Below are 20,928 nucleotides of genomic sequence, written 5' to 3'. Positions count from 1 at the left end.
CTGGGGACATTGTTGGGCGGTGGCAGGAATACTTTGAGGATCTCCTCAATCCCACTGGCATGCCTTCCATAGAGGAAGCAGAGGCTGGGGACTCAAAGGTTGACTCATTCATCATTCATTCAAGCCGAAGTCACTGAAGCTCCTTGGTGGCAAAGCACCGGGGGTGGATGAGATCTGCCCTGAGTACCTCAAGTCTCTGGATGTTGTGGGGGCTGTCTTGGTTGACACGTCTCTGCAGCATTGCATTGCAGTCGGGAACAGTGCCTCTTGACCGGTAGACCGGGGTGGTGATCCCCCTATTCAAAAAGAGGGACCGGAGGGTGTGTTCCAACTATCGGAGGATCACACTCCTCTGCCACACTGGGAAAGTCTATTCCAGGGTACTGGAGAGGAGAATTTGGCCGATAGTCGAACCTCGGATTCAGAAGGAACAATGCGGTTTTCGTCCGGGCCACAGAACACTGGACCAGCTCTGTACCCGCCGCAGGGTGTCCACATGTGTTTTGTGGACTTGGAGAAAGCATTCGACCGTGTCCCTCGTGGCATTCTGTGGGAGTACAGGGTCGGAGGCCCTCTGTTAAGGGCCGTACGGTCCCTGTACGACCGGAGCAGGAGTTTGGTTCTCATTGCCGGCAGTATGTCAGACCTGTTCCCAGTGCATGTTGGACTCCGGCAGGGCTGCCCTTTGTCACCAGTTCTGTTCATTATTTCTATGGACAGAATTTCTAGGCACAGCCATGGGCTGGAGGGGGTCTGGTTCGGGAGCCACAGGATTTTATCTCTGCTTTTCGCGGATGATGTGGTCTTGTTGGCTCCTTCGTGCCAGGACCTCCAGCATGTCCTGGGGCAGTTTGCAGCTGAGTGTGAAGCAGCTGGGATGTGAATCAGCACCTCCAAGTCCAAGGCCATGGTTCTCAACCGGAAAAAGGTGGCTTGTTGGGGGAGAGTTACTGCCTCAAGTGGAGGGTGGCGGAGCGCTCCTTTAGAGATAGGGTGAGGAGCGCTGTCACTCGGGAGGAGCTCAGAGTAGAGCCGCTGCTCCTCCACATCGAAAGGAGCCAGCTGAGGTGGCTCGGGCATCTGTTTCGGATGCCCCCTGAACGCCTCCCTCAGGAGGTGTTCCTGGCATGTCCCGCCGGGAGGAGACCCTGAGGAGGACCCAGGAAATGCTGGAGTGACTATGTCGCCCAGCTGGCCTGGGAACGCTTGGGATCCTCCCGAAAGAGCTGGAGGAAGTGTCCGGGGTGAGGGAAGTCTGGGTGTCACTGCTCAGGCAGCTGCCCCCGCAACCCGGCCCCGGATAAGCAGACGAAAATGGATGGATGGATGGATGGAATTTTAATTCTCTACACGTCCATGAGGATCTTTAAAGTGTGTTTCAGCACCTGCTCACCTCACTTCTCTGCTCAACTTTTCGTTGTTTCTTTGAAGTTTTACAAAACAGATTTAATTTCAACAGTCTACCAAACATGCTGCACATTTTTTGGTCATTACACTTTCTCACTGGCCAACCACTCTTTAACCCTGTACTTTATGAACTGAAACGTAGCATAGCATGTGTAACCACTGAAAAAAAATCACTTCCAAGATACTTTATAAAGTTGTCTTAAAGTTACGCACAAGTACTTTTTAAGTAATTATTTTTGCTATGATATTTGGCCAAAATGTTTTGCCAGCGTTGAGTAAAATTCCAGCCACTTACCACTAAACTTAACATTTGTGAAGATATTAAGGAAATGTAACTTTTTTTTAAGTTGTAAGTAATATTTAACCAATCAAAGGCTGATTATGATCAATCATTTTGAGAATAAAAATTACATATCCGTGATGAGTTGTTCCATACCAACCATGGACCTCCAAGTTCATGTCTTGAATTTTTTGGAAAACAAATCACACAAATACTTCTATCAAAGTTACTGTATCTTGTGAAGTTCTACAGCTGTACTGTGAATACTTTTGGCTCTGAATTTCTCAGCCAAAAGTCATAATCTTATTGAAAACGGACGGGATCAGTTTTCACTTTCTTGAACCTAATGTTGATTCCGTGTAGCACAACTTATTTGGTCCTGCAGAAGAAACTGAGTGACACACAGCCTGCCATTAGCACACTAGCTCAGTTAGCCTCACACCTATATGCTCGCAGTAGCTGACTTGAGTGTGCATGGACTGCGACAGTGAATCATGGGAGCAGTCCAGGCGATGGGCCTCAGAAGTCTGCAGTGAAAGAAGCTGGACATCTGACTGGGACTGATCACAGCCTCTGACACTGACAGATGCCAGTTTGAAGACAAGGGATAATATATGAAGGTAATTTACAGCCACTCTGACCAGGACCACGAATCCTGGGATGAGAGGGGTGACAGGAAAGAGCAGCAGGGCAAAAGTAGTCCACATGTGAAAACAACGTGCAGAGCTGGAATAATGCTGACAGCAGTCTGACATCATCACTGCTGATATGGAAACTTTAAAAGAAGCAAAAGCAGACTTTCACCTCAGTGACGGGGGACTTGGTGTAAATGATCTTTAGGATTCATACAGTGTCAGACTGTTTAGATAAACTGTATCAGTGATCCATAGAACTGATTTTCATAATAGCATAATAAGTTTAGTTCGTTTTTTCATATTTATTTTTACGGCGATTTCATTGCTTGATTGTTTGTTGTATGCTGTTCATGTATTGAAAGTGCTGTATGTCTAGAATAAGGATACATTTCATTCTTAATCACATTATTAAAACTATAGAAAGTTCTCTGTCCTGGACAGTTTAACTGATGTGCTATGAACTAAAAGCAGAATCATGGTAAATTCCACACGTACTTCTTACTTCACCCTTGCTGCCTACTGTGACACTGGGATTTTCAGGTATTTACTTTTCATGATTGTTATGTTATTATATATGTTAATAATTTGTTCCAACCTTCTGCTCATTGTGGTTATCTGTATGAACAGGAGCTTACATGAACCTATGTACATGTTCCTGTGCAGTCTGTTTGTAAATGAACTGTATGGTAGTTCAGGGTTGTTCCCGTTCCTTCTGACTCAGATTCTCTCTGACATTCACACGGTTCCTGCTTCTCTTTGTTTCTTGCAGATTTACTGTTTGTATACATATGCAAATGTCCAATTTTGTAACTTATCCGTCATGTCTTACGACAGATATCTTGCTATCTGTTATCCTCTACAATATCACACACGCATGACATGTCACAAGGTTTCCATGCTTATTGCGTCAGTATGGTTGTACCCATTTCTTGAAGTTGCTGTCATGGTAGCTTTGAGTGCTCCTTTACAGCTGTGTGGGAACATAATTCACAAAGTGTACTGTGACAACTTCTCTATCATCAAACTGGCCTGCTTCGACACCAGAGTCAACAACATCTATGGACTTGTTTACACATTTACCATAATAGTTGGTGTTTTAACTTTAATTTTTTATAGTTATTTAAAGATTCTTATTATCTGTTTCTCTGGCTCTAAACAGACGAGACAGAAAGCTGTCAGCACCTGCACACCTCACCTCGTGTCTCTGCTCAACTTCTCTTTTGGTTGTTTCTTTGAAGTATTACAGAGCAGATTTAATATGAACAGTCTACCAAACATGGTACGCATTTTTTTGTCATTATACTTTCTGACATGCCAACCGCTCTTTAACCCTGTACTTTATGGACTGAAAATGTCAAAAATACGTACATTATTTAAACTTACTGTTTTTGGTAAGATGTAAAGTACCATTAAACATCATGTAATACTGTATATCATTTTTTACTCTCATGAAATCTCAACAAAAACAATGATTGTTTATCAAATATGAATACTTTTATCAATAAGTCAGAACAAATGTCGCCCTCAAAATAAAGTGAATGTTTACATTGTTAAGCTGTCATTAAGTTGTTACAGAGACCTAAATTTGGGCAAATCAATAGATTCAAGATTCAATTCAAGATTCAAAGCGTTTGTTGTCATATGCACAGTGAAGAAACATGTTCTCAATTATGCAATGAAATTCTTAATTTGCTGTCCACAGAATGCCAACAGTGTAATAAAGAAATATGGGTCAATGACGTATAAGGTTTTTCAACATGCCAATTTTAAAATACCCAAAATAAGTATATTTTTCGCAACTGTTCAAACATTAAGGATGTTGTGTATACAAAATTGAACGTTACAATTATAAATTTAGCAATTTTAGTGTTTTTTCATATAGATGAATTTCCCCTGGCCTTAAAAAATGTCATGTGGTGCGACCATAATTTATCTAAAAATTAATACATTTTCTTAACATACTTAATAGTGTTTTACAAATTGTCAGTAATATCAAGTATATAGAAACAAAGTGTTTGCATTTCATTTGAATTTTTGTAAATAATGCTCTCATAATTTAGCTATATAATGTCACACATTTTTTCTTTAAATTGGATAATAATGATAAAAATGTTTTAAAATAACCTTTCACTTAAGCATATTGTATCAGTTATTAAAGTATTAGTTACAGAAATTAGATATTTTAGTTTGTATTTGATATAGGTATTGTTATTATTGGTCGCACCACATGATGGGTGGTCGCGCCAAATGACGTGAAGACCTTGTATCATTAAAAATCAATTTAAAGAGACCAATAAACAATTAATTCCATGCAAATTTCAACCAGATTTTATTAACATTTCAAACATGAAAACAAACATTTCATTTCATAAACATTTTTTGACAAAAATCTAACTGTATAGTGGCCCAGGACTTTTTAAACTTTGCCCAATCTTTGCATGAACAACATCAATACAAACATTTAATTTCATAAACATTTTTTTGACAAAAATCTAACCGTGTGTGTGTTAGTGTCTGTGTGAGTGTTTGTGTGTGTGCATATGTGACACTAACCCCAAGCCTTCTTGAATTTTGCCCAGTCTTGGCTCAATCTTTGCCCAATCCTCGCATGAACAACATGAACAGAAACATTTCATTTCATAAACATTTTTTTGATTTTCTGATAAAAATCTAACCGTGTGTGTGTGTGTGTGTATGTGTGCGTGTGTGCCGCTAACCCCAGGCCTTTTTGAACTTTGCCCAATCTTGGCTGGTCAACTTTGAGTAGCGTGAGGTTGCTGGCTCAGGTTCTTCAATGACAAAGAGAACATCTTTCTTGTAGTAATATATAATATCTGGCACTTGTGGCCACATGAACAAGTTATTTTCTCCTGACTGTCGCATGGAGGTAACTTGTACTTCCTCTCCCACAACCTGAAGGACCTGGCCAACGTAGGGAAGTTCATCATAGCTGACTATGACAAACTTTCCACTCAAGTCTTGAAGAGGTTGTTTCTTTGGTGGCTCAGGAGCGCTTACGGGATCGTCGGTGGTGTTCCTCAAATCTACTTTCACTGGCTGGTAACATAGGCATGTCTTCATTTCTGCATGCTTGCAGAAGCACGAGACCTCCCTGTGACTGATTTGTGCAGCTTGTGAAGACAAAACCTGGTGTATTTTTAAGGTTCCCTTCACAGCTGTCAATTTCCCTGGAATCAGCTCATCATATTTCTGGATGCTCTCTTCGCTTACCCAGTAATGAGTAATGGTCGACCCTGATTTTTTGGTCAGCATCTCATACAAATCCAGTGGAGCCTGCAGCTCACCTCCCCGACGAACATAGAGATCTGCATCCCTCTTCACTGCACCACCGATACCATCCGGGGCACCCTTTCCGTGGGACTTTTCCGAATAGTTCCATGTAACATGCTTGAACCCAGAAAGGAAAGGCACAGTACTGAGGAGATAAAAGTTAGCTTTGTTCCTGTACTGTGTAACAGGTCCGTCACTAATTATATGTAGGGCTGTAATCTCTGGGTAGGTTGTGGGAAGCTCTTTCAGTATGGGCTCCAGGTGTGCCCATACTGCCCTCTCGTCATGGCGGAGGCTGTCTGATAGCGTTGCGTATGATTTTGTCCCATGGACTGTGTAGAGAATAGCGGTGTGTATTGTGGCCTGCTTTCTGCTGCCTCCAAAATGATAAGCTTGAATTTCTGTACTCAACTTGCAGGAGTAGTTTTCAGAAAAATCAATGTGAAGCACTGCTTCAGCTTCTGTGAGATTCTGTTTTAGGCCACGAAACTTTTCTGTTTGGTGGATCCAGTTGAACTGGTGTATGGCTATACATTCTAGCTTTTTGTGGAACAGCACTTTTAAGTCCTTGATTGTCCCTGTATGTGTTTGTTTTAAGACATTTGCAAAGACTTTCTCTCCATTTGTTGAAGTTACTCACTCCCATTGTTCCCAAGAAACCTCTGCAGAGGGTGTCTCAGGTAATTCGACTTCATCAAAGCAGCACTTTGGGCATACACGATCCATACATGCTTTGTTTTTAGGGTCACAAACAATCATATTCAATAATTCTGAGATGCTGGTTGTCTTCAACAGCCCTCTCTTGGTAAGTTTGTTAATCAGTAGCCGGACATTCTCATGTTCCACACATGCACATGTATCTCTGTCACTGGTCTTTGGCTCTGTGATATAAAAAGGCCATCTTCTGACAAATTGTCGGTAAGACATGGAGAGATCCTGTTCCACCTCTGTTTGATACTGAGCATGGAGCTCAATCAGGGGCTTTGTTAGAACTCTTCTTTGCATTTTCTGTTTATTTTTGGTAATGGTGTCTTTTTTCCCTGCTAACAGACGGCTGTTTTCATCTCTGGACAGGAAATTGATAACTGCTTGCTTTCTTTTTGTTGACAGTTTCTTGTGCCCCCTTGGCTTGAATTTTTCACTTAGGCCTACTGTTTGTTTTCCCATTAACCTCTTCTCACTCTTTCTGGATTTATCCCTCAGTTTTTTCATCTCTGCTAGCTGTTTCTTCAGATGTAAGACCTGCTTTCTCAGTTGACACTTCTCTCCCTGCAGTTTTTTGCAACGTTTTTCTGCTGATGTATTCTTTCTTTTATTCCTCTCTGGTGTGGAGGACACCGGTGGATTAAAATCCTCATTTAGAGGCATGGGGTCTTCCACAGGTGGCTGCTCTGGCTGCTCTTGTGGCTGTTCTTGGGCAACATCTACACCAACCAGAACTGGTGGAATATTCTCCATGGATGGTGGAGTAAGGTCTAACACAGCATTTGCCATATTTTTTCTTTCTCTGTAAGCACTGGATGCTGCCCTCCATTTCTCTCTCTGTTTCTTTTTCATCTTCTCTGGTAGCTCACTTGCCTTTACATATGGAATCTTCCCCTGCAGTTTCCTTCTCTGGTAGCTGAAACAATAATGTAATATATTGTCATGCCCTAAATCCCTAGTCTATTTTTATTTTGGACAACTATTAGATCACAGTAATTGAACATGTTAATGAAAAAAGTCCACCAGGTAATGAAAAACACAGAGAAACACGTACTGCAAGTTGCTTCATTGATTGTTTTGATTTTTTAAAACTTTTTAACACACCTTTCTCTTCTCCTGGCAAGGTACTCTGCTCTTGCTGTGGGGTCAGAGTTGACACGCTGCCTGTGGCGAGCGCTTTTAACTTTGCTTGGCAGTGGCATCTGGTAAAATAAATTAAAATGAGTTAAATAGACAAATAATAATTAATAAATTGCTAATAACTGCATAAGTACCCAAGTGAAATTGCATGCTTTTACTATTTTTTCTTATATTTTACAAAGATGAACTAACCATTATTTCTGAAATATTAGCAAAATGACTCATCAAATATCCAAAAAATAGTCAAAATAATAATAAAAATTAAGTACTTAATGTTGATCAATCATCAATTGAATATAAAAAGCACAAAAACTGCCAATCTAGGTAATATATCTATGATGGAAATCTGCAGTGGTCGCACCACATGATAATTGGTCGCACCACATGACATTTTCAAGTTCAGTCAAATATTACTATGACAAGATTAGCAACATAAACAAAGCTAGCTAGCTTTCCACAAAAGGACACTATGAAATTTATAATAAAAATACAAATTTGCAGAAAAAACTTAAATTAATTGTTTTTTTGAGGTCATACCACATGATATCCAAATGTGGCAACAACATTACAGCCATTAAAAAAGTTCTTTTTTTTTAAAAAATGAGAGAGCCACAAACCTTCTTTCTGCTTCCATAGCTCTATGACAAAATGGTGGATGATGCAAATTCCTGTCCTCCAGTAGATTTCAAAATAAAAGTTCCAAAAGTGGTCATTTATTGATGGTCGCGCCACATGATATTTAATGAAATGCATATGATTGGACAAAGTTTGTTTGTATATTATGAAAGAAATATAACTGCAAAAGCTTTGCAATTTTGTACAGGAATACAAAACACTTTGTAAATCATGCCAAATAGGGCAGAAAATAAATTGTAATATATTTAGAGTAATTTCAAATAGGTTTTCAAAACAGCAGTCATGGCTGGACGGTCGCACCACATGATATTTTGACACTTTAAATAACAGAAAAATTACAAATAACTCCTGATTTTTGAAAAGTTGAAGTGACTACATATAAGGGAGAGATACTATATATAGATAGTATATTTTTTGTACGTTTAAACCTTTTTTTAACTTAAAAAATACAGCCGGACAGAATATTTAGGCGTCACGTCATTGACCCTTATATACATCCAAAATATACAATATAAAAAGTAGAGTTGAGGGTAGAAGTGTGAACAGTCCATGCTGGGGGTGGGTGGAGTCTTTGAGGGTGGAGGCAGCTCTCCTGTGGTAGATGCGGTGGTAGATGTTCTGCAGACAGGCCAGTGAAGTTCTGCTGATCTTCACTCTTTAACACTCTCTGCGGTCCAAAGCAGAAGCACTGCCGTACCAGACGGGGATACAGCCCGTCAAGATGCTCTCAACAATGCAGCTGTAGGTTTCTGAGGATCATGAGGACATGCCAAACTTCCTCAGCCTCCTCAGAACATTCAGTTGCTGTTGGGCCTCTTTACCAGCTGTGTAGTGTTGAGTGACCAGGTGAGGTCATCACTGATGTGGACGCCCAGGTATTTGAACCTGCTCACCCTCTCTACTTTAAGCTCCCATATGTACAGTGGCTGATGAGGTCACCTCTTCTTCCTCATGTCCATTATCACCTCCTTTGTCTTGGGTTAGGGTTAGGGTTAGGTGTTGTCTTTGTGGGAGGCAACACAGTCGTAGGTGAACAGGGTGTCGAGGATGGTGCTGAGGATGCATCCCTGTGGAGTGCCAATGTTTGTGATGATGCTGGCTGAAGTTCTATTTCCAATCCTGACAGACTGGGGCCTGCCAGTCAGAAAGTCTAGGAGCCAGTCACAGATGGTGGAGTGCAGACAGCAGTATAGACAGCTTTTGGGTGAGTTTGTGGAGGATGATTTTGTTGAAGGCGGAACTGTAGTCCACAAAGAGCATCCTGATGTAGGAGTCTTTATTTTCCTGGTGGGAGAGGGAATAGTGGAGAACAGGAGCAATAGCATCTGAAGTGGACCTGTTGGGCCAGTAGGTGTATTGCAAGGGTCCAGGGTGTCCGGTATGCTGTATGTGAGTCAGCACCGCTCTCTCAAAATACTTCATAATGGTTGGAGTGAGTGCTACTGGCCCGTAATAATTCAGGCAGGTGGGTGGGCTCTTCTTGGGGAGGGGGATGATGGTCGTGGTCTTGAAGCAGGAAGGAACAGTACTGTGGCTGAGGGAAAGGTTGAAAATGGATGTGAGAACATCAGCCAACTCGTTGGTGCATGCTCCGAGAGCCCGCTCAGGGATGTTGTCTGATCCAGCTGCCTTGTTGGTGGGGAGAAGGGGGTTCAGGAGGTGTCAGTGTCTGTGTGCCTCCTTTCTGTGGTGTGGCTGGAGGTCTCAAAGTGGGTGTATAAGGTGTTGAGGTCATCCGGTAGGATTTATGTGGAACTGATTGTGCTGGCGGTGGTCCTGTAATCTGTGATGTGCTGTAGGCCACATCCGCCTGGAGTTAGCAGTGGAATAGAAACCGTCCAGCTTCTCTCTGATGCCTTTTGGCCACTGTGATGGCTTTTTCCAGTCCATACTTTGCAGCTTTGTACTTGTTCTCATTGCCTGTTTTAAATGCAAGAGTGCTGGCATGCAGGATGTGACATATCTGACTATTAATCCAGGGATCCCGGATGGGAAACTTCTTGACCTGAAACCTCTTGACCTCAGTGTTGTCGACACAAGTGCTAATATACCCAGTCACATGCTCAGCATAGTAACGTATGCTGACAGAAGTGTCCTCCCGAGTGGCTGCAGTTTTAAACACATCCCAGTCTGTCTGAGCAAAACAGTCCTGCAGAATTCTCCCAGTGTCTGGGGTCCAGAGTTTGACTTGCTTAGTCACAGGGTTTGTCTGGTTCAGTCTTTAGCCCTATTCGCATGGGACTAGTATTACTTGTAGATCTCATGTGATTTAGAAATTACCCCACCACGTCTGTGTTTTATGCCGCGCATTCACACAGGATAAGCAAAGTCTGTGTGTTAACTAGAATTTACTGACATTATCCCCAGGGCTGATTGCACCAGAGCCCTCATTGGAGCAGCACAGCGGTTAGATATTTATATTTTTAATATAATAATAACTGGTGAGCCTGTTGAAAGATAGAAAAATGTTCCTTATGCTGCCATGCTTGTAATCCATCTAATCATCTTTCAAGATTTCGCTCTTCTGATGGATTTGAGCTAGCTCTTTCTGCAAATGGGTCTCCATGCTGTGTACCTAGATAAGCCTCCTGAATTTGCACCCAAAATGCTGTCAAAACTTTATTTATTTATATATTCATTTATAATTGCCAATGCAGCCTCCATAATTCTTGACCGTGAAAAAAGGCAGGAAAAAAGCAAAAAATACAAAAAATGACCCCAAATCACAGAGATGCCGATTCACACGGGACTAATATCATAACATGACATCTGTGTTTGGCGTAATATGCTAGGTAATTTGCTGTGGAATTTTTATTTTACAAATTACGGACATGGCAAATTCAAACGGGATTAAGTTCACCTCTGCAGCTATTACAAATTACTCCCCAGGTCCCCAGGTAATAGTAGTGCCGTGTGAATAGGGTTTTTGTCTGTATGCTGGATATAGTAGGGTTTTAAACCTTACTGCAGGAAACAAAGTAAGCACTTTAAAGTAGCAACTCTTCCACTAAGTCAGTTACTACTGTCAGTATAATTGTTTTTTCAACTTTTAACACCTGTGCATTACAAAGTTTAAGTCAGTGTAGTTGAATGTATGGAAGACTGCATTAGTTTGGGAAGAACACTGAAGGTATGTCTGCATCAGCTGGCTGGCTACAGGCTGACTGTTCCTGCAGCACCCAACATCCTCCTCCATATGTACTATGCTTGCAATTTACTTAGATCTCAGATTCATGTGAGTGTTAATTGAAGGTGCAGTAGGTGACTCTGGAGCAAGACAGTCTCATTCCAGGGATATCTGTTACTGAAACCTGGGGTTGGTGTACAATTGATTTTTGGTCCTCCAACGTAACATCAACAACCAGTAACTGAGTCCCAGTTTCGCCAGGAAATGGGACTCAACTATCAACCCACTTTCAACAGAATCCCTCACTGCACCTTTGAGAGGGTATTAGTTCTGCAACAACATGACACAAGTTCTTTGGGATCTCCCACAAAGAACAGAACTTTTTCTGCCAAATCTGTGTTACCAGTTGCTAAGAACTGTCAATTAATTAATATCTCAAACTAAAATATAATACCACACGATTGCTGTGTTTACTGAATCTATCTAGTGCTGAAAAGCTGCTTTAGAGCAAGACTGAGAGCTGGTGTTAAGGAGGAAAAGCAGACTAGGCAGAGACTAGTGAGAGACCATATCAACAACACTAGAGAAACATCACAGAAGCAGAACCTCCGTCATCTGTGGATCATGCTACCAGATGAGCTGAATTCATTTTATGGTCACATTGATCTGTACAACAATTGTCCGCTGTAAAGTCTGCTCCAGCTTTAGAGGAACTGCCACTTTCAGTATCCACAGATGATAAGAAGAGTGACATTGAATAAAGCTGCCTCGCCTGATAACAACTCTAGCCATGTACTGAAAACCTGTGCCAATCAGCTAGTTGATGTTATCATTGCCTGGTCCAATCCAGCCTGGACCATCACCAGTGTGATTTCAGATCCACTGCCCACCACTCAGTCTTCAGGATATCACACTTCAACAAAAACAGACACCAGGGGGCGCCGCTTAGCTCGGTTGGTTTCCTGTCACACTCTTCAGCTTCAGCCAAAAAAAAAACAGACACCAGACAGTTCCGATGGGCAGATGCATCTCATCCCGGAACAATTATTTCTGAAGATTTGGTACAAATGTCCACTTGAACTCAAGGATTGACTGAAAATTTGATGGTCAATGGTCGCAGTGACTTTGACTTCACAAAACACATTTTTGGCCATAACAAAACAATTCCCATGTTAATCATGATTAAATTTCACCTAATTGTCTAATCGAGTAAAATAATAATGTGTTGACAATCTATATCCAAAAGGTCAACTCCAATGTGACATCAGAAAGTTCTGCAAAAACAGTTATTTGGCCCCTTATTCAATGCCATAACTCAGAAACAGAAAGGAGATTGTGACCATATTTTCAGACTTGATGACATTTGAACTGAACTGAATGTTGAATTGTAACTGCACCATGTGATAAAGCTCTCAATCAGTACTATGTACTCCCTTTTAAAGCAGTCTCTCAGTGAAGCTACTCTGACTTCAGACAGTGTTCCTCTTTTTAAAATGAAAAATACAATTATTTCATTGTTATTGGAAAAAAATAACCTTGATCTGTTGTACTGATATTAAAATTCCATCGATCACTTTTGAAATATTAAATGGCCTCTCTCCAAATGAATGGCCATATTGACCTCATATGTGTTTGGGCATTCCTTTAGTTTTTTTGTGTATTCATCTTTGCTGGTAGTTCATTAATCCTGACTTGTGACCAAAGAACTCTTACTGTTTTAGTACCCAGGATGGGGAATACTGCCTATTGAGATCAGACAGTTTAGCTCATCAGCATAAATATTAATATCCTTTTGTAAAGCTTTTTTTTAAGAGAAAAGCATGAATGACAATATGTTTTTCTGTTTCATAGTGTTGTCCCACGCTTGCATATTACGGTCTTGTTTTCTAACCTTATTTCAACCACGGGTATTTTACAATTGCGAAATTTTCTCATATTTTCATTTTGCCATTTCGAACCATTTAAAGAAAAGGTTCTATTATCATTATGCATCATGCTATACATAAAACAACACCAACAAGAGTTAGAGCCTTCCTTGCAGGAACCCTCCTGGCCCATGGGAACACTTCAGCACACTGGCACTCTGTCTGGGGCTCGTTCTGTAGGGTAGCTGTGTACGGCAGGAGAAACTCTTCTACTTCATTAAACACCTTATGACAATAGAAATTTGGTCTGCAATATATAGTTTTACAACCACATCACACAAATAATCATCCCAAATATTGTGATTTTGTTTTAGTCATTCATGTATGGACTCCCTGAGGCACATTTGGAAATCTTTTGGGATAAATAAAGACTTGCATTTTACGTATATTAGCAGAAAAGTGCTGTTCAGTAAACCATGCTTTTTTGTGACAACACTCCTGTGTGAAGAGAAACTGAAATTATAAGAAGTCCAGTCATTGCATTTTAAACGGTCATCACTGCGTTGTTGCATTTTCATTGTCAGTTGTTCAGTTTCAAGTGTCTACAATGTATTACTACCCCTACTACTGTTAAAATAGCAACTGGATACTTTTTACAACTTGTAAAAATACAAAGGTTAAGTGATATAGAGGTCCACTATAAACACAACAATACATGACACATTAATCACAATGCCTTTATTGTCATTTTGATTCTGATTAATTATTTAACAAATTATAAATTAAGACAATTGGTCACTCAATAATTTAAACCTCCAAACAAACCATTGTTTCGATATTTATTTTTAAGGCTTAGAATTCTAACATTTATAGCCCATAATGAAGATGCTATTACCAAAGCTCACAATTATTTTAGATTGTTTTATGTGCCTGAAGCAGACGGAAAAAAACTGCATGTTAGTGTGTTACATTCTCCCAAACAAAATACTTTTACATATGATGTGGATTTTTGTTAAATTCAGTCCGTATAGTAAAGGGTTGTAGAGCGGTTGGCAAATGATAAAGTATAAAGATAAAAACATGCGCAATATGATGGGTGCACTGCTCATATTAAACCTGCTCTGCACTATTTCAAGGAAACACCCACAAGAGAAGTTGAGCAGAGAAGCGAGGTGAGGTGTGCAGGTACTGACAGCTTTCTGTCTCGTCTGTTTAGAACCACGTAAACACACTCTAAAAATCTTTATATAAGTGTAAAGGATTAGTACTGTAAGACCAAATAAGACTAAGAATGTGTAAATTAATCCATACAAATTATTGACTGTAGTGTCATAGCATGCCAATTTTACAACAGAGTAGTTGTTACAGAACACTCCATCAATAACATTGTCACAAAGCTGTAAAGAGGCATTCAGTGATATCATGACAATTATTGCAAGATGAGGGAAAAACCATGTCAGAGCAATAAGCATGGCAACCTTGTTAGATGTCATACGTGTGTGATACTGCAGAGGAGAGCAGATAGCAAGATATCTGTCGTAAGACATGACGGCTAAATTATAAAACTGTACATTGGCATATGTATACAAAACGAAAATCTGCAGGTAACAAAATGAAGCAGGAACAGTGTGAATGTCAGAGAGAATCTGAGTCAGAAGGAACGGAAACAACCCTGAACTACCATACAGTTCATTTACAAACAGACTGCACAGGAACATGTACATAGGTTCATGTAAGCTCCTGTTCATACAGATAACCACGATGAGCAGAAGGTTGACACAAATGACTGAAATATAAAAACAAAAAAAAATCAAGAAAAATAAGTATTTAAAAAGCCCAATATCAAAGTAGGCGCCAAAAATAAAATATGAAAACTTGGAAGAGTTCGTCATGATTGCCTTTTTGGTTCACAACACAATTACTTTGCACAGGCTGAGCATTTTGCAATGTTTAATTTTAAAGTAGATATGTAGAAATTTCAATTGTTCAAATGTCAAAATTGCTTATATCGAACTCACCACATTGACAAACAGGCAGTATTCAGTCTGAACTGTTCTTCCAAACCAAGGCAGAATCTAATTTGTCTAAACTTTTATCTTCAATTGCAAATTACAATTACCATACCTTTACATAATATAAAAGAACACAGTTCACATTTTGTGAATATGCTATTCTGCTGTGCTGCATAGAATCCTCCTAAACTGAGTGTAAATGCTGCTTCTGCTCCTTTTAAACTCCACTAGTCAGATGACGAGCACATCAGCAGTGACTTCATCAACAAATGACACACCTAACTAATGTCTGAAACAACACATACTAGTAGTTAACCCTCTGGGGTTTGTGGTGTAATTGGCCGCTTCTGACTACTTTTGATTTTACTTTTATATTTCAGCTTATAAACTGTTTGTCTAGTTGTGTTTGGTGTCATTATTTTCAGCACAACCTCACATGTGTGAGTTTACAATTATTTTTTTTCATTTTGACATACTGGACCAAAAATCCCACAAAAAAATGGGAAGGAGAAGGAAAAAAACCAAAAACATGATTAACAAAGCCTTTTCATCACCTAGGATGCAAATATAAATTGTAATCTTCAAAATGTATGTGGAAATTTTGCAAACAAAGTTATATACCACTATTTACATTAAAATACAGCCAATTCCTCAGGTGTTTTTTGTACAACTATTTACAAAACAATCAGATGTCACAATAGGATGCCACCAAATTATTTGTGCCACTCCAGAAAGCATTTCCTGTTCACCACAAGACAGAGAGGCACATCACAGACCTGACACTTCCAGGGTGTGTCCCTCCTCCTGTCCTCCACTTGGTGGCAGCATTGGCACTTCAGCCTGCCCTTGGTGGCTTTTTGGCCAGGATCTGGGGCTGTGCCAATCAGCTCTCCTGCTCACGGAACACCTGCCTTGTCTATGCCACAAAGCTGACACACCAGTTCCACCATGAATTTTTTATGTGCCATGGGCTGCACCTGCTTGGCACTGCTCATCTCCCGGTGCAAGATGAAGGCATTTGATGCTGAAATGTCCAGGAAATGCAGCAACACAGTCTGAAACCTGCAAGCAGTTTTTCTGTGGGTTGAGTATTACTGAATGAAGTGGTCTGTCAGGTCAACCCCACCCATATTCTTGTTGTAGGCCATGAATGGTGTAGGACAGGAAACGTCTCTCACAGCCCAGCATCCAGCTCCATCCTTCACCCTTGTGCTGTCTCACCTGACAAAGCAGGATGGATGATGGAGCACACAGACACCTCCCATGTTTCCATCCACTTCACAAACACAAGTGGGCCCTCTCTGATCCATCTCAGAGAACCTCTTCCAGATCTTTTGGTAAGAGCATTTGCCCTCCCTCTTGGGCATCCCCTTTGGCTCTCCCCGTCAGTGGCACATGCTCCAAACTTAATCCCAGCCAGGTCCATGAACAGTTTGGGACTGGTGTGAAAACTATCCATGTAAATATGGTATCAAGTTCCAAGACAGGATGGCTGGATAAGGTGCATGGTCTCTTGCAGTATTAGTCTTGCCAGTGTATTTTTGGAATCTGTGTAGCCACTGCTCGACTCAGCCAATATAAAAAGTTTTATAACCCAATTAGTCGGCTTGTTCTTCATGTACTGTGTCATGCCCGTTTTCACCTTAGTTGCCACCATCCTTCCATCCACCGCCAGCTCTCTCCTCAGGTGGTAATATGCCTGGCAGGCGCTGAGGATGTCATCATAAAGAGGCCTGACTGAACAGTTTGTGATTTGTCCCCTGTTGTCCCCTTCTTACTGTCATTTTGTGCATCCTCCTCAGGATCACTGAGGTGGATGTTCCTTAATATGGATCGGAACCTGTCTCTGGTCATAACTTTGGCTGGAAGGAGCACAGATAAAATGTGATTTTGTCTCCGGTAGTCTTGGAGATTGGCAAGGACACCAATGACATGTAGATGAGGAGACCAAAAAACTTGTACAAGTCTTTCATCTCCATGTCAGTCCATTTATATCTACTCCCTAATTGATTTTTTCTGCAGCCTTTTTGTTTGTGTTGCTGCAGATTGTCCTGACTGTGTCAGTGGTAAAAAAAAAAAAAAAAAAAAACAACAGGAACAGGACTTTTGTGTCTCTAAATGGACTCCTGGTGTTCTCCATGGCTGAGAAAAGCCTGTTTGATATATTGTTTGAGGCTATACGAAATTGGTCTCTTGATTTGGACGCACCTGCGCATTCAGCGACCTAAGAGGGTTAAATGAAAGTAATAATTATTTCTTTTAACATATTGGCATAGAAATGTTCCAAATAATTCAGAACTTTTAATGAAATTTCTTGGGGAAAAAAAAAAAAGTTATGACCTTGATTAAATTCAAGGGGCCTTGCAAAATCCTTCAGATTCAGAGTCAGATTCAGAATACTTTATTAATCCCCGGGGGGAAATTGTTTTTGTTCCAATGCTCCGTGCAAAGTAGAAATAGAACTATAGTATGAATGGAAACAAGCGCTGAAGATGAAGATTAAATAAAATAAAATATTAAAGTAGACATTAAAATAAAATAAAATAAAATAAAATATCAAAGTAGGCAATAAAATACAAATAAATAATAAAATAGTAAAGTTTACAAACTGAAATATTTACAATATACAATTAAATGGTTGTAGAATTATGAATTAAATGAGATGAAATGTATAGTTATATTGTTTGTTTTGTTTTATAAATAGCCAAATGAGTCCGATCATCAGAGGGAGGAGTTGTCCAGGCTGATGGCCACAGGCAGGAATGACTTCCTGTGGCACTCAGTGGTGCATTCAGGAGCAGTCAGTCTCTGGCTGAAGGTGCTGCTCTGTTTGACCAGAGCGTTGTGGAGACGGTGAGAGACATGCTGCAGTATCACCTGCACCTTCGACAGCATCCTCCTGTCTGACACTGCTGACAAAGAGTCCAGCTCCTCCCCCACAATGTCACTGGCCTTTCTGATCAGTTTATTGAGTCTGTGGCATCAGCTACTCTCAGTCTGCTGCCCCAGCGCACCACAGCAAACAGAAGAGCAATTGCCACCACAGACTCATAAAAACATCCCCAGCATCGTCCGGCAGGTGTTAAAAGAGCAGAGTCTCCTCAGAAAATAGAGGTGGCTCTGTCCCTTCTTGTAAATGACTTCAGTGCTCTTAGTCCAGTCCAGTTTATTGTCAATGTACACACCCAGATATTTGTAGTGTTCAACGATGTCCACGTTATGTCCCAGGATGGAAACTGGGGCCACTGGTGTCCTGGTTCTCCTCAGATCCACCACCAGCTCCTTGGTCTTTGTTGTGTTGAGCTGCAGGTGGTTCAGCTCACACCATGAGACAAAGTTGTCCACCACAGCTCTGTATTCAGCCTTCTCCTTGCTGATACATCCAACTACAGCAGAGTCATCAGAAAACTTCTGAAGATGGCAGGACTCTGTCTGGTAGCTGAAGTCCGTGGTGTAAAGGGTGAAGAGGAAAGGAGAGAGGACAGTCCCTTATGCGGCCCTGGTGTTGTTGACCACTGTATCTGACACACTGTGCCGCAGGCACACGTACTGTGGTCAGCCAGTGAGGTCATCCACAATCCAGGACACAAGGGGAGGATCCACCAGCATCTCCATCAGCTTGTCACCCAGTAGAGCAGGCCTGATGCTATTGAAAGCACTGGAGAAGTCAAAGAACATGACCCTCACAGTGCTCCCTGGCTTGCCCAGGTGGGTGTAGACACGGTTCAGCAGGTAGATGATGGCATTCTCAACTCCAGTCCAGGGCTCGTAGGCGAACTGGAAGGGATCCATAGGCCTGAGCTGCTCCAGGACTAGTCTCTCCAGGGTCTTCATGATAGGAGACATAAGTGCCACCAGTTGGTAGTCCAAGAGACCGCTGGGCTGCGGCGTCTTTGGGTCTGGAATGAGGCAGGACGTCTTCCATATCACAGGGAACCTCTGGAGGCTCAGGCTCATGTCAAAGACATGGTGAAGAACTCCACAGAGCTGTTCAGCGCAGATTCTGAGTTGCTCAGCTGTCTCCTAACATGAAGTGGTGTAAACAGTGTAGGTTGAGTAGGGGGCAAATTGAAGTCCATAGTGAGAGGAGGGCAGGTAGCAAGGGAGCCAGGAGAGGTGTGAGGAGTGGGGGATGGGTGTGAGGGGCTCATAGAGTTGGATGAGGTGCTATCAGGAGGGGAAGGGTGGGTCAGAATTGGTGGTGGCTGGAGACAATCAGCAGGAGAGACAGCAGGGGCCAGGGCTGCAGTGTCAAACCTGTTGAAGAACAGATTCAACTCATTGGCCCCAGCTATACTGCCATCAGCTCCACTGCTAGTTGGTCTGAAGCCTGTGATGGTCCTCATCCCACTCCAGACCTCCCTCATATTATTCTGCTGGAGTTTCCACTCCAGCTTCCTCCTGTATTTGTCTTTAGCCTCCTTGATCTTTGAATTCAGCTCCCCCCTGTTGCCACTTCTGAAGGCCCTCTTCTTCCAGTTGTGAATGGCTTTGATGTCTTTAGTTACCCAAGGCTTTTTGTTTGGGTAACAACGCACAGTCCTTGCTGGGACAATGCCGTCCACACATAAAATTTATGTAGTCTGTAATGCACTCAGTAAGCCCATCAATGTCCTCTCCACGCAGCTCACATAGTGCATTCCAGTCAGTCACCTCAAAACAGCCCTGCAGAGCCTCATTCCAGTCCTCTGAACATGTCCTCACTGTCATTGTGGTCACAGGCAGCCTCTTCACTAGAGGCACATAGCAGGGGGTGAGAAGCATTGTGGTCTGATCTTCCCAGTGGGTGAAGGGACGTGGAGGTGTATGCGTCCCTCACATTAGCATACAGCAGGTCCGGGGTTTTCTCCTCTCTGGTTTTACAGGTCACATACTGTGTGAATTTCGGGATTGTCTTTTAAATGGAGACATGGTTGAAGTTACCCGAGATTATAATGAGAGCACTCAGGTGTGCAGTCTGTAGTCCGGCTAGTGTCGAGTGGATGACGTCATCTGCCGACGTCAGGTTAGCGGACAGGGGAATATACTCAACCACTACAACAGCATGCGAGAACTCACGGGGTAAATAGTAAGTACTGAGGCCCACAGCTAACAGTTCAATATCCGGGCTGCAGATGCGGTCTTTGATGGTAACGTGACTAAGATTGCACCACCTGTTGTTCACATAAACAGCAAGCCCCCCTCCTTTACGCTTACCGCTTGTAGTGCAGTCCCTGTCAGCCCGGACAGTGTGGAAACCCTCGGTGGAAACATTGTGGTCAGGAGTATCTGTGTGTAGCCATGACTCCGTGAAAATCATCAGACTACACTCCCGGTATTCCTGATGACTCCAGGTTAGCACTGTAAGCTCGTCCATCTTATTACCCAGTGATCTCACGTTGCCCATGATGAGAGAAGGGAGACACGGCTAGAATGTCTTCCTCTCCAAAAGTCTCCGGTGTTTCGCTCTTTTCCTCCGCCATAGTGATCCTTTCCCTCTTCATCCCTGGTGTGTTTTCCTCCAAAGTTCAGCAGGGATATCCTCCATCACCGTAGCCAAACCACCCGGCTTCAGCTCGATCAGCTGATCCCTGAAGTAAACAATGCGGTGCTGCTGAGCTACAGTTGAGTGGCAGAGTAAAAAGAGCGATTCCACCACAAACGCAACAAAAAAAACTCTCCACACAAGCATGTTTAGAGAGGAAGTAGCTTACTAAATAACTACGTAAAAACTGAAAAGTAAGATAAAGTAAGAAAGGAGAAAAGTTGAAAACAAAGTTAAAGTAAGCAGGAGTGACTGGAACAGGCTGCATACACCATGGCGCATGCACACGTCATCATATAGCTGTAT

General features: G+C 41.8%; 3 protein-coding genes across 14 annotated transcripts in view; 1 reads left to right on the top strand and 2 right to left on the bottom strand.

Annotated features, from left to right (window-relative positions):
- The window catches only part of LOC119033671 (olfactory receptor 52K1-like), a 126,517-nt gene that overhangs the window by 30,352 nt on the left and 75,237 nt on the right, over positions 1–20,928 (bottom strand). The gene's annotated exons all lie outside the window — the stretch shown is intronic.
- On the top strand, positions 2,780–3,724 carry LOC119033737 (olfactory receptor 142-like). Its single transcript, XM_037124205.1, has one exon. The coding sequence runs from the start codon at positions 2,798–2,800 to the stop codon at positions 3,722–3,724; it is 927 nt and encodes a 308-aa protein (XP_036980100.1). The 5' UTR covers positions 2,780–2,797.
- On the bottom strand, positions 13,890–16,336 carry LOC119033727 (olfactory receptor 142-like). Its single transcript, XM_037124176.1, has one exon. The coding sequence runs from the start codon at positions 14,976–14,978 to the stop codon at positions 14,052–14,054; it is 927 nt and encodes a 308-aa protein (XP_036980071.1). The 5' UTR covers positions 14,979–16,336; the 3' UTR covers positions 13,890–14,051.

Source organism: Acanthopagrus latus, chromosome 2 (assembly GCF_904848185.1).
Source record: "Acanthopagrus latus isolate v.2019 chromosome 2, fAcaLat1.1, whole genome shotgun sequence".
Lineage (NCBI taxonomy): Eukaryota > Metazoa > Chordata > Actinopteri > Spariformes > Sparidae > Acanthopagrus > Acanthopagrus latus.
The sequence above is the reverse complement of the archived record's forward strand: the minus strand, read 5'-3'. Positions and strand labels throughout refer to the sequence as shown.